The sequence below is a fragment of the Malaclemys terrapin genome, chromosome 2 (genome assembly GCF_027887155.1).
Source record: "Malaclemys terrapin pileata isolate rMalTer1 chromosome 2, rMalTer1.hap1, whole genome shotgun sequence".
In the NCBI taxonomy this organism is placed as follows: Eukaryota; Metazoa; Chordata; order Testudines; family Emydidae; genus Malaclemys; species Malaclemys terrapin.
In genome coordinates, this window is record NC_071506.1 from 80985307 (window position 1) to 80998969 (window position 13663).

Sequence of the window (13663 nt, forward strand, 5' to 3'; positions counted from 1 at the left end):
CATAATCAAGGCTTACTGTTTGGTCCCCAAAGTAACCAGATCGTCTGAGAAACAACACCACATTACTATGCTATTGGAAGCTGTAATAGTAGAAATTAAAACTAGAAAGACTCATCATAATTCGCTGACTTACACCTCTGACCTCATCTCTTCCATCTCTCCTATTTCTGCCAATACCTCGCACTTAGAACACACGGAGTCTCATCTCCATGCCTCTTCCCATAATGCCCCATATTGCTGGAATGCCAGGTCCCACCTTCCTGTGTTCATTTTCTCTTTATTGTCATGCTTCTGTTCCTTTTTCTTCTTATATATTTTCTTTGTATTTATTTTGTTTTTATTCTCTCATGGTTATGGCCCTACCAAATTCACAGTCCATTTTGATTAATTTCAAGGCCAGAGGGTTTTTAAATCAGTCAATTTCACATGTTTACATCTGAAATTTCAGGGTGTTGTGACCTTGGGGATTCCGACCCAGAAAGGGATCATAGCGGGTGGGTGGGTGGGTGTGTGTCACAAAGCTGTGGGTGGCAATCCTGCGACCTCCCCACAGCAGCTTTGTGACCCCAATGGCTCTTCTTTTGGGTCAGGACTTCCAGGATTACAACAGCCTGAAAATTCAGACAAACATCTGAAAACATGAAATTGACCAATTTTAAAACCCTCTGGCCTTGAAATTGATCAAAATGGACTGTGAATTTGGTAGGGCCATAACCATGAGAGAATAAAAACGAAATACATACAATGAGATTAGAGCAACAGGATTTCACTCCATGTTAATATGAAATTAAAATGACTAAAAACTGTCTCTTATTTATTTTGTTTTGAAGACCACAGAAGGGAGTGTTCTTGCTTTATTGAACTTCTCAGGCTTATTAAAAGCTACAATATGGGAATTCTCTCAACCTATAGCAAGGTGTATAATCACCAGTTTACATTTACAACAGACTGCATTTTGTCTTGGGGACCATTATACTAGGTAACACTCACTAAGTTCCGTGATGAGTTTAAGGTTCTGTTGCCGGATATTTTCAAACTCCTGCTGTTTCTTTCTCATATGCTCCTCAGTTACTGCACAGCGATCGCATAATCCTGCTCTTAATCTATGTGAAAAATTAAAAAATAAATTTTCCATCTGTTAGAAAGAATGTCATACATAGGGCCCTACCAATTTCACAGTCATAGAATTTTAAAAAGTTTTAATTTCATGATTTCAGCTATTTAAATCTGAAATTTCATGGTGGAGTAATTGTAGGGGTCCTGACCCAAAAAGGAGTCCTGGTGGGGAGGGTCGCAAGGTTATTTTAGGGGGGGTTGCGGTACTGCTACCCTTACTTCCGTGCTCCTGCTGGCAGTGGCGCTGCCTTCAGAGCTGGGCAGATGGCTAGCAGCGGCTGCTGGCTGGGAGCCCAGTTCTGAAGGCAGAGCTACCACCAGCAACAGCACAGAAGTAACAATGGCATGGTATGGTATTGCCACCCTTATTTCTGTGCTGCTGTCTACAGAGCTGGGCCCTCAGTCAGCAGCTGCCACTCTCCGGCCACCCAGCTCTGAAGGCAGCAATGCAGAAGTAAGGGTGGCATGGTATGGGATTGCCACCCTAACCTCTGCACTGCTGCTGGTGGGGCGCTACCTTCAGAGATTCTCTCCCTATTACATCATATTTGTTCACTTTGTAGGCAAAACCAAGTGTTTATTTACTACTGTTAGCAATGAAGAACTAAAAGTGTTATGGAACACAGAGCTGGATTCTGTTTTACCTGGGTTATCAACATAATTGCCAGTTAATACTGTATTTCTGCAGTAAGAATTTATTCCTGGTAACTTAAGAAGCAGAAAGAATACAGCTGAATTTTCAGATCTTAGGTTGAGCATTGGCCCTAAGAAAAATCATCTTGGCTTTTAAACTGATTATGTTTGATACTATAGCAATGGAGAATTACTGTAAAAAGAATGTTTTAGCGGTCTCTCTTCTTATCATAACCACATTAAACACGTGGTATTCTGAGAGTTAAAACTGAGGTTTGTAATACAGTTGTCCTCCTTGAATCAAACTGTCTTAAATACTCTTGGTTTTTCAGAACAAGAGTACTTTGTCTGCTAAGTAACCATGCAAGTTCATCCATTTGTGTCTCTTTACTTTATCCATGCAGGGTCAAAAGTTCAGTACCTTACACTATTCATTGGTCCTATTCCCCTTCACAAAGAATTTCCAGGTATAAAGCAAACTATAAGGCTTTTACCTTGTTGTGGATTTTCACCTAGCAGACAAGGTAGGGAAATAGTCCCAATATTTTATGAACTCCTGCTTTCAATGCATTCTAAAAGCCTTTTAGTAGTGAGTTTTATACACAAGTAACATAATACTGGTCCCTGACACTTTTAAAGACGAATAGGAGATTTGATATAATTTTATGCATACTAGTTTTGTTCAATACTAATAGATTAAACAAAAATAGGAACAACAAGCCACGTGGCATCCAAACTTAAAGAAAAAAACAGAATGGAGCAAGTAGTGATCAGTGAACAGCTGAGAATGAGAAAAGATTGGGGAAAAAGCAAAAGCTTAAAGGAGATTGAAAAGAACCCTGAAAATCATCATCTACTGGAAGGATGTCTAATCAGTTGTCACAAGAGTTTTAAAATATAAAATGTAATCTAATAAATGCTTTCTAGTTTATTTTGCCATTTCCTTTAGAATCCTTGGCGGGATCTTGTCTTGCTCTGGAGTTTTGTCAATCTTCAAACGTGCTAAGTTCTCAATTGCCTATTTAATTTACACCTCTTACAGAAATTCATATCCTCTACAAAAATTGGTTTAGAAGTTGCCACATTGTTTCCAGGTTGATCTCTTTAATTTCTATTTATCTGTATTGCACCAAGCACTGTGGTACCTGGGAACTAATACAATTACGTAAGAGAATTTGCACTTGCTACCTCTCCCTTTAACTATGTTTTGAGTATACATGAAAAAAGTTTGGTTCAGCCCTTCTCGCCTCTCCCCCCAGCAAAACAAAAACAAAACAAAACCTCACTCACCTGTCTTCTAAAACTTTGATAGTGTCATGAAGTCCTTTCTGTTGCTCTCTCAGTTGTTGATTTTTGGTATAAAACTCTTCAAGCCTCTCTGCATCCCTAAAATAAAGGAGAAACAGGTAAATGCTTTTAGAAATAGATAAAAAAGTATCTCTTCAGTTGTGACTAAAAGCAATTAAGTTCCAATAGAGAATTCTGTTATGGTTGTGGCGACTTTGCTCTCTGTAATGTTTCTTCTGTCTGAGCAGTGTGATTGATAATCAGCAAAAATATTAAGTTGAAGACAATAAATGAAGCACTTGCATGTGTTTATTGTGAATGGCTGGTAACTTAAAATAATGTTTGAATTATACAGAAATAGTAGGTACTCCATAGCTCACATTGCAATTGAATTTCCACTAATGTCTGATTTTGGATTCTTCCCCCATTTAAACCCACAAAAAGAGTTATGCCACTAAAAGAGCCATTAAAAGTGATAGGTTAGATCTGGGGCCAAAACCAATTTTTTCTACAAATCTCCAAATAAATCAGACAAAAGTCACCCAAATTATGACGCCCTAAATACTACTTCTGGGGGGATTCTGCACCCCAAAAAAATTCCAAATTTGGCACCAAAAAAATTCAAAATTCTGCATATTTTGTCAAAATAAAGCAATATAATCACACCAGTTTCATTTGTTTTGGTATTTTATTTAAACTACAATACAGAAAAAAAGTCTCAATAACTATTCAGCATTTCCAAAACACATGAAAGTTAAGTTACAAACACTTGGTAACTAATACCCTGCATTCCAGTTATAACCCTGGATTTAAATTACATTACAGAAAACCAAAGAGAAGGAAAAAAAAGTAGAATGTAATTTTAAATTGCTCAGACTTTCACACATGAAAATCATATAGTTTTGCTAATCATTGTCCTGGACTGGCTGGGTACTTCAGGAAGTGCTTGGTTCTGATTGTCCTGACATTTTATTGACTGCTTGGTAAATGTTTTATTTGCCCTCAGTAATTTTTTTTTTTTAAGTGGGTAAGTAAAATAAATCCTGAGATGTAATAACACCCCATTGTGGCACTTTTGCACAGGAAAAAAGTGAAAAAGCACATAGATCTTCCTAGCTAAAAATTCCCTTACTGTCATTTATAATAAGGCTCCTTTACATCACTCTAGCAATGTAGAGGCCTTAAAACTTTCACAGGTTTTATGCTCCTGGGGGAACTGACTGAGCATGGGAACAGTTAACAATAGGAACATTAACAATGTTCAACAACTAGGAAGGCAGACTGCTACATTTCTGCCTCAGAGAATGAGATCAATTAACTAGCTGGCAGGCTGCTACATTTCTGCCTCTAGCCTGCCTCCTGCATAATAAAAAGACCTACCCTTCCACGCCAGCAAGCTGCAGTAACAAGCGAGAGGGACAGAGACAATCTGTCCCTCTTGTTTGTATGTCTAGCACTGCCGCGCCCCCCCCCCCCCGATGGCGATCAACCATGCAGGCATGCACACCCAGCCCCCTCTCCTGCCTCTGAGGCTACTCCAGGCATGCTGAAACATACGCGTTGCCTGGACTGCTGGGGAAGAGGTGCGTCTCCCCCAGCAGATTTTTTTTTTTTGCGTTTTTCTGAGTGGGGGGCACTTTTATCAACATCTTAAATACAGAAAACTAATTTATGCTATATACCTTTAAAAATCTAGAATTCAATTACTTTTTTTTTAAACGTGCAGTGTTTTTCAAAGCTATAATTTATAAACATTAACCTATAAACCAAATATCACTGCTGAAATACAAATGTCAGCCAGCAACTGCTAACTATTATGAGACAGATGCAATTTGCCTGTAACCTCAAAGATAAAATATAACCGCTTCCATTCATTGCAAATCTTGCCCACAATAACTTTTCAAACTGTGTGGGGGTGGGGGTGAAAAGCAAGTGTAAGTATAACACAATTCACAAAGAAATTTCAGATGAGAGTGCTGGGTGTTGTAGAGCAGTAAGTCTACACACTGACAATTGTTCTTCCTTCTCTCTTCCAGTCACAGTATGCCAATATTTGGGTGACTAACATAAAAACAGTGGAGTAAAAACGTATTTTACTTAAAGAAAACTACAAAGACAATTTATTGAATCCTTTTCTTCTGTGATCCTCTTCTTTATGTACTGCTGAGGATCATGGAATGGAACAATCAGAGTACTATAAAGGAGCATAGGGTGGGAAGTGCTGATTTGAGTGACTGAGGCACTTTGTAAATAGAACATGAACAAAAAACATTTAATTTTCATATACAAATTAACTTTTTACCATTTTATTTTATCAATTAAAAGATGAACAGTTGACTAATTTAATAAAAAGTTACTGAATTCTCAGATATTATATAGTAACAGTTACCCATTCCGCCACGGTAGCCTGTGGTGCACTCATTGAGCTTGTTCTCTCTTTTAAATCCTTTTGACAGGCAGGATTCAGCGGAAGTTTTATGGCACCAAGGATTAGAACGCTATAAAAGCACTATGCCTGGTTGGCTGTTCAATTCCCAATGATCCCCTGGTTTCTCCTACTACCCTTCCCCCCATCCTGAACGGATGTTCAGGGCCGGCTCCAGGGACCAGCGGAGGAAGCAAATGCCTGGGGCGGCACATGCTAAGGGGCGGCATTCCGTCCACTCTTAGGGCGGCACAGTCCAAGTGCTTTTTTTTTTTTGCTTGGGGAGGCAAAAATGGTAGAGCCAGCCCTGCGGATGTTGCAATCTCCTACCCCACAACACAACATGACTGGTTTGGGGGGGGGGGGAGGAGAAGAGGGGGGTAGAGTTACCCTTCTCATGGGTTCTAAAGTAGAGCTTAGCACCGACCACAGCCTGGGAACACATTTTAAAGGTATTAAACCCTATCTAATCTATGTGCTCAGTAATATTTGAGAACATGTTAGCTAACTTTAAAACAAAATAAAACAAAAAACCCCAAACATTTCCTTCCTTATAGTCTAAAGAATGCCTATAAGGATTTATTCACGGAACGGAGAGACTGACTATACAGGGAAACAACAAATCTGACTAAAAAACAAACTGCTGACAAATGAACAAGGTAAATAAAATAAACATTTTTGCTAACTTCTGTTATCTTGGGGGCTACCTGTAACTAGTCAATATAGCGTTTTGGGGGCTTTTTTAGACAAATACCATTTTCAAGTTGATGCTGTCCCTTTAGATGTTTTCAAATACATTTTACAACTCTTTGATTTTGGGCTGCGGGATTGGCGTTCACAAATGTGGTAGGAAGATGCTTCTGCAGTGTACTACCCAGATTTTTTTCTTTTATTGATTTAGAATTTTAAAACAAATTAATACCTTGAATGCTTTCTGACTTCACTTATTACTCAAATCACTATCATAGATCCAAATAGTGCTTTACAATACAATTAAATGATCCTCTTGTGTAAGGAGTTTACGGTCTGAAGTGCCTGATCTTGCAAGTGCCCCTAGAAGCACTAATACAGACTCTCATCTCCTTGTGGAGTGAAAAGCCAGGGACGAGTAGTCTAGACATTCCTGATATTTAAGGGGGAACCCCCCCACCCACACCTTTCAGGCCTACTATATGCAGTAGATCTAATCTACCTGGATTTTAGTAAGGCATTGGATACAGTTCCACATGGGAAATTTTAAGTTAAAATGGAGAAGATGGGGATTAATATGAGAACTGAAAGGTGGATAAGGAACTGGTTAAAGGAGAGACTACAACGGCTCATGCCTGAAGGGTGAACTGTCAGGCTGGATTGAGGTTACTAGTGGAGTTCTTCAGGGATCCGTCTTGGGACCTATCTTATTTAACATTTTTATTAATTACCTTGGCACAAAAAGTGGGTGTGTGTTAATAAAATGTCAAGACGACACAAAATTGGGAGGTATTGCCAACACGGAGTATCATAAAAGAAGATCTGGATTACCTTGAAATCTGGAGTAACAGAAAGGGGATGAAATTTAATAGTGCAAAGTGCAATGCCATGTACTTTGGGAATAACAAGAATTTTTGCTGTAGGCTGGGGATTTATCAGTTGGAAGCGACAGGGGAGGGGGAAAGACCTGAGTGTACTGGTTGATCACAGGATGACTATGAGCTGCCAATGTGATGCAGCCTTGAAAAAGGCTAATGCAGTCATAGGATGTATCAGGTCAGGTATTTCCAGTATAGACAAGGAAGTGTTAGTACCATTATACAAGGCACTGGTGACATCTCATCTGGAATGGTGTGAGCAATTCTGGTCTCCCATGTTTAAGAAAGATTAATTCAAACTGGAACAGGTACAGAAAAGGGCTACCAGGATGATCCAAGGAATGGAAAACCTACTTTATAAGAGGAGACAGAGAGTTTGGCTTGTTTAGCTTAACCAAAAGAAGATGGAGGGGGATTATGATTGCTCTCTATAAATACATGAGCGAGATAAATACCAAGGAGGGGCAGGAATTATTTAAGTTAAGCACCAATGTTGACACAAGAACAAATGGATATCATCAACAAGTTTAGGCTTCAAATTAGATGAAGATTTCTACTCATCAGAGGAGTGAAGTTCTGGAACAGCCTTCCAAGGGAGTACTGGGGGGCAAAAATCCTAACTAGCTTCAAGACTGAGTTTGATAAATTTATGGAAGGAATAGTATGATGAGACTGCCTATAATGGCATGTAGCCAATCTGCAACTGCTAGTGGCAAATACTATATCTCCAAAGGCTGGTAATGGTGAGGGCTCTGAGCTACTACAGAGAATTCTGGCTGGTGGGTCTTGTTCACATGCTTAGGGTCCACCTGATCACCATACTTGGAGTTGGGAAGGAATTTTCCCCTGGGTCAGATTGGCAGAGACCCTGGGGTTTTTCCATCTTTCTCTGCATGGGACATGGGTCACTTTCAGTGTAAATAGCGGATTCTCTGTAACTTGAAGTCTTTAAATCATGATTTGAGAACTTCAGTAACTCAGCAAGAAGTTATGGGTCTAATACAGGAGTAGATGAGTGTGGTTCTGTGGCCTGCAGTGTTCAGGAGGTCAGACTAGATCAATGGTCTCCAAACTTTTTATGCACAAGATCACTTTTTGAATTTAAGATCAAACCAGGATCTGCCCCGCCCTGCTGACTCCATTCCCCACTCCCTCCGTTGCTCGCTCTCCCCCACCCTCACTCACTTTCACCAGGCTGGAGGAGGGGGTTGGGGTGCGGGAGGAAGTGTAGGCTCTGGGCAGGGGCCGACGGGTTCAGAGTATGGGAGGGAGTTCTGGGCTGAGCCTGGGTCAGGGGATTGGGATGCAGGAGGGGGTGAGGTGTGCGGGGTTTGGGAAAGAGTTGGGTGCAGGAGGGAGCTCTGGGCTGGGGCAGAGTGTTTGGGTGTGGGCTCCGGGCTAGGGTGCAGGGTCTCGGAGGGAGTTTCAGTGCGGGAGAGGACTCTGGGCTGGGGTAGGGAGTTGGGGTGCAGGGTCTGGGAGGGAGTTGGGGTGCAGGAGGGGGCTATGGTGCAGGAGGGGGCTATGGTGCAGGAGGGGGTGTGAGGTGCTTATCTGCTTGCCCCCTCCCACCGCCGAGGTTGCAAATACTGCCCCCGCAGCTCCCACTGGCCACAGTTTCTGGCCTATGGGAGCTGCGGAGTCGGTGCTGGGTGGGGGAGGGGCAGCGCGCGGAGCGGCCGGCCTCCCCAGCCCAGGGGCTGCAGAGATGTGCCAGCTGCTTCTGGGAGCAGCCTGGGGCCAGCCTTAATCCTGCTGCGCCGCCAGACTTTTAGCGGCTGGCAATCAAGATTGACTGGCAGAGGCTCCAGGATCAACTAGTTGATCGCAATCTACCAGTTGGTGACCACTGGAATAGATGATCATGATGTTCCCTTCTAGCCTTAAAGATTCATAAACATGCAAAAAAGGAATAAATACAATTTTTAAAAGTCATTTATAGGTCATCTTTAAATTATCAAACTATAGACTTGAATCCTGTTTTACATAAAAAATACTTAAAAGAATATATACAGGTACACTACCATCTCCTTTTAAAACTCAGTAGATTTAGTGATCTGATCCTAAACTTTATGTTCATGTTTTAAAGAAATACAATGGAAGGAACAGGAAGAAGTTTTCAGGATTTTGGTACTGCTTGACAAAGTGACTGACAATTTGGCTAAGAAGCTAGTCTTTGTAATGAATAGTCTCTGACCCTGCATTTACAAGATCATTAGCTCCAACACTGAACCAGGGTACAACATAAGGAGCTCATTGTCAGGCTGGTTATCAAGTCTGAAATATTAAACCTCAGCTATTCAAAAGCATCAGGGAAAACAAAAACCCCTATGTAAGACTATTGTATCTACAATGTGGTACTTGTAGAACGACTCCAGCAAACAATAATTACGCCATTTGGTTTGATATGTATTAAATCACAACAAAATATCATCAATAATACAAATCTTCTAGAGACCAAACTGCCCAAGAATGTAAACTTTTCATTTTACATGGCTGTAGAAACAGGTCAGGATATTCAGAATTAAGTCAGTAACAGCAATCTGACAATTTTAGACTGGAACTGAAGCACATCTAGATATCTTTTTGGAAGCTGTACATAATAATAAATAAAAAGGGTGGTGCTTCATTTGATTTTTCAAGATATTTGTGACTATTACACAAAGCAAGAAATAACTTAACTGAAAATCATTTACTAAAACTGATGGTACACAAGTGTTGTAGTGTAAAAATTTTGATCTGATTTCAAGCTTGGTTCCATTATTGTCTGTGAAGTTACACAGTCACTGTATTGCCAAAGCTACTTTATTCCTGACATATAAACTAGATATACACTATTTGGATTTTCACAAAACGTCTGTCAGGGTGTTTCATGAAACCCTACTCTCAAAATTAATTTGAATTCATTTTGATACCAATGTCAAATGGACTGAAAACTGGCTGAAGGACTAAAAAAGCATGGCCCTATCTGCCAAATTTTATTCTGTTCCATGCATTATGTTTTATACAAATTTAATGTTTGCAAATAATTGGCATGTACTATAAACTGAAGCCTAAGCTGACAGTCAACACACACTGTCCAATCAGAGATGGGAGGAGGACTTGCAGCTGCACAAAACTTGGCAACTGTGGCTGGCAAAGCTGGGTGAGTGCTCAAGATGGAAGCTAAGAGGTAGCTGTGAGTGTGGTTACTGGGGCTGTTGGTACTGCTGTAGGTTGCTGGGAAGATTTAGAGAGTGCTGAGGATGCTGGGGGAAGGATGGGCAGGCTGCAGATATGGGAGCTTGAGGATAATACGTCCCTCATCTTGTGCTGCTGTTCTGCCTTCTCCTTCAATGCCACTGCTAACTCCTCCTAGCTGCCCTTTTCAGGTCCTGATCCAGCAGAGGGAATGGCAAGAGAGGCAGCAGGCAGATGACTACTCAGCAGGTGCCAAATTGACACCAGGTGGCCAAAACATAGGACAGCAGCTCCGATGGATATGCAAGAACCCAGCTAAGAAAAGGGAATGTGTGACAAAACTGAAATGCATGACATTTGGCAGCATGAGGATAATGACAACTAGAGAATATAAGTGGGGTGTGTTTAGCCGGAATATGCACACAACACTAAAATTTTGTAGGAACTGCAAACACCAGTGAGGACAGACAAAATGCACAGGGGCCTATAGCCAAAAATCAAACTTAATTTAATTTGGAAAAATGCAAGCTAATGAACCTGGGGAAATACAAATCAAGTAACAAATTTAATAGATGGCAAATACCTGAAAAGTAGTAGTTCTGAAAGTGGACAGCAAGTTAAGCAGGATTTCGCAATGCAATAGGACAGCACAAAAGGGCAATGTAATCTTGATATACATGTAAAGATTTCACACCACAGAAAAGGGAAGTAATAATTCCATACTATAGGGCTTTGGTGCACAGCTGCCGTGGAAATCTGCCTTGATCTCCAAGACCCTCACTACCATAATGATACATATATTGGAGGAAGTCATAAAAGACCCACCAGAAAGATGACACCTCTGGGAGTTAACATTGTACAAATAAATACATAACTGGAAGACTAATAGATACTAAAAAGAGCATATTTGGACAATGTTGGGGAGGGCTCATATCTGTTAAAAAGTATTTGAAAGGTGCAACTACAAAGGAAGGAGAGGAATTATTTATTCAAAATGGCATAACTAGGAAAAATGCAGTGGCTGAAATTAACTAGTTAACATAAGTACACATTCATAAGGTATAATTTGTTTTAGAAGAGCACAAACAGAATACAGAAAACTATGTTAAGAGTATTATAGTTGCATATTTAAAAATAAAGAATGTATATCCTGACCATATTGCACATAGGGAGTATTTTGATTACGGGTTAGAATAGTACAACTTAACTTCTTTAGTGTGTTTAATGCAATTAAGTCCCCCTGCCCCCCAAAATGGAAAGAAAGCTATAAAATACATCAAAGACATTTTTTCATATAGCAAACATTAGTATACACTACTTATAATGCAGTCAAGTTCCTGAAACTTTCATTTTTCCTTTCCTGAAATCTGGAGTTAACATTTGCAAACATAATGTTGAATTAACATAGGATTTGGCATTTAACTGAATTATAGAATCTGGAGTGAGAACTAAAAACAAGCTGTTTTAATTTTGTAAACATAGTACATGGATTTTACTATGTTTACTTCTATTATCTAGGTTAAAATACACATTTTCTAGTTCATATGTCTAATAAGCTATGTTCAATATTGTTAAAAAAGAGGAAAAAATAAATTTTGGACAGCACAGGAGTGCATAAACCTTCAGGCTAGGGATGTAAAAGGTTAACTAGTTAACTGGTAGGCATTAGTCCTACAGGTTAACCCGCCTTAACTGTTAACCCTGGGCCAGCCAGCCAGCTGGTCCAAGTTGCCCCGCACTGGCAGGCCGCACAACCCCCAGCTGTGCCACCCGGCCTGAGGGGCCCCAGCTGCACTGGCAGATCGCCTCCAGCCGCTTAACCATTTAAACATTTTTAAATGTTTAAACGGTTAACTTTTTAAACAGTATTTACATCTCTACTTCAGGCTGGAGTTTTTTATACAAATCACTATGACCCAGCTTAGGGGAGGCAGCATTTAAAGGTAAACTGCTAAGCTAAAATTTTTTTAAAATATTGTTATGCCACTTGCTGCTCCTTTATAATGTACAGAAGTGACTTCACCTTAAAAAAAGGTTTCCTACTTATTTTTTTCATATTTGAATTATCAACATCCTTAATGGGCACCCTAGAAATACCATAGAAGACTGCATCACCAACCACTCATGCAAGCAATGGAGAACTGGAGTTCAGGTTATAGATCCTGCAAATGTTTATACATGTATATTACTGACTTCAACATTGCTACTCATATGAGTCAAGTTATGCACATGGGTGTCTGCAGGATCAGGCCTCGAGTCCTCAACTCATCATGTAGGAATTACAGTTTATTAACTATATTAAAATTTTCCTCCTATGAATTATATCTGTCTGGCATATGAATAGGTACTTACAAACACCTTTCCTTTTTCAGTTTGGATATTTTCAACTGTAATCCTGGAAAGTGAAAAGAAAAAACATGGATTATCTTTTGACTCATTTTAAAACAACTGTATAGCTGAACTATCCTTTCAGTTATGAAAGCTTTAAAAATCATTCATAACATTTAACCACTCCCTTTTCTCTTCTCCACAGGTAATTTAGAACTCATTCTAAAATTGGCCCATCGGATAGGAGGCAGCATTGTTGTTTGCAAAGCCCTACTTTGGAAATGGCCTCAGTTTCCATTTTTCCATTCCAGTGGGTTTTAGTCACATGAGGGATGTGATTTATTCAGGTGTATGTGATGCAAAAGTCATTTGGTTCCATGAGTGTTTCCTGGTGTCAATCTCCATGGAAATATGCTTGCCTGCCATCTGTGAAAGAGGAAAAAATGCTGCAACATAACTAGAGGAAGAGGAAAGTAGTGGCTCCTGGACTAAGAGGGGTAGGGCCTACTTGGACTTTGCCATGATATCTGAATTAGTTCTTGGCTGAGTTCAGGAACAGCTATGAAGATCCCATTATTGGCTATCTCAGGATCCTTAATAAATAACACCTGCTTCCCTTTTAAGTTAATATCGAAATTTCTCCTTTGTAAAAAATATACTTCACCTCTACTATGCTGTAAAAGTAGGGGGTATTGTGTATTATTCATATAAACAATTTCTTGGACTTTGCAGACATGGAGTAGTACACAGTAGTAAGTGGATATATAAAGTTGTAGAAAAGATTTCCGACATTAATTTTCAAATATTACAGTATCCGGTCATGTAATTAAGGACAGAATCATGGATACACACAAAGCAGCAACGTTAGGAACCTTAAGCGGTGGTCCCTTAAGTCCACAAGGAGGGCACGCTTCTGGGGCTACTATTGTTCTCCCAGCAATAATGGAGCCATGCTGCTGGGGACTCCTCAGGCTAAAGCTTCCCAGAAAGCCTCTTTAAGATGATTTGAGGAATGATGCACATCATTCTGTGTCTTCCTCACTCTTTTCCTATTCAGTCATCCATGTCCTGCAGAGGATCTGAGACATCTACTCTATGTAGGAGAGGGAAGATTCACACATGTAGG

The 13663-nt window shown here is 40.1% G+C and overlaps 1 protein-coding gene across 5 annotated transcripts in view; it reads right to left on the reverse strand.

Moving 5' to 3' along the window:
- The window catches only part of RBBP8 (RB binding protein 8, endonuclease), a 72440-nt gene that overhangs the window by 40044 nt on the left and 18733 nt on the right, over window positions 1–13663 (reverse strand). For all 5 annotated transcript variants that reach the window (XM_054018275.1, XM_054018272.1, XM_054018274.1 and 2 more), the window contains 3 exons: window positions 12562–12604; window positions 3040–3135; window positions 991–1103 (listed from right to left, as the gene is read on the reverse strand). In XM_054018275.1, the coding sequence (XP_053874250.1) occupies window positions 991–1103; window positions 3040–3135; window positions 12562–12604 (252 nt within the window). The remainder of the gene's footprint in view (window positions 1–990; window positions 1104–3039; window positions 3136–12561; window positions 12605–13663) is intronic.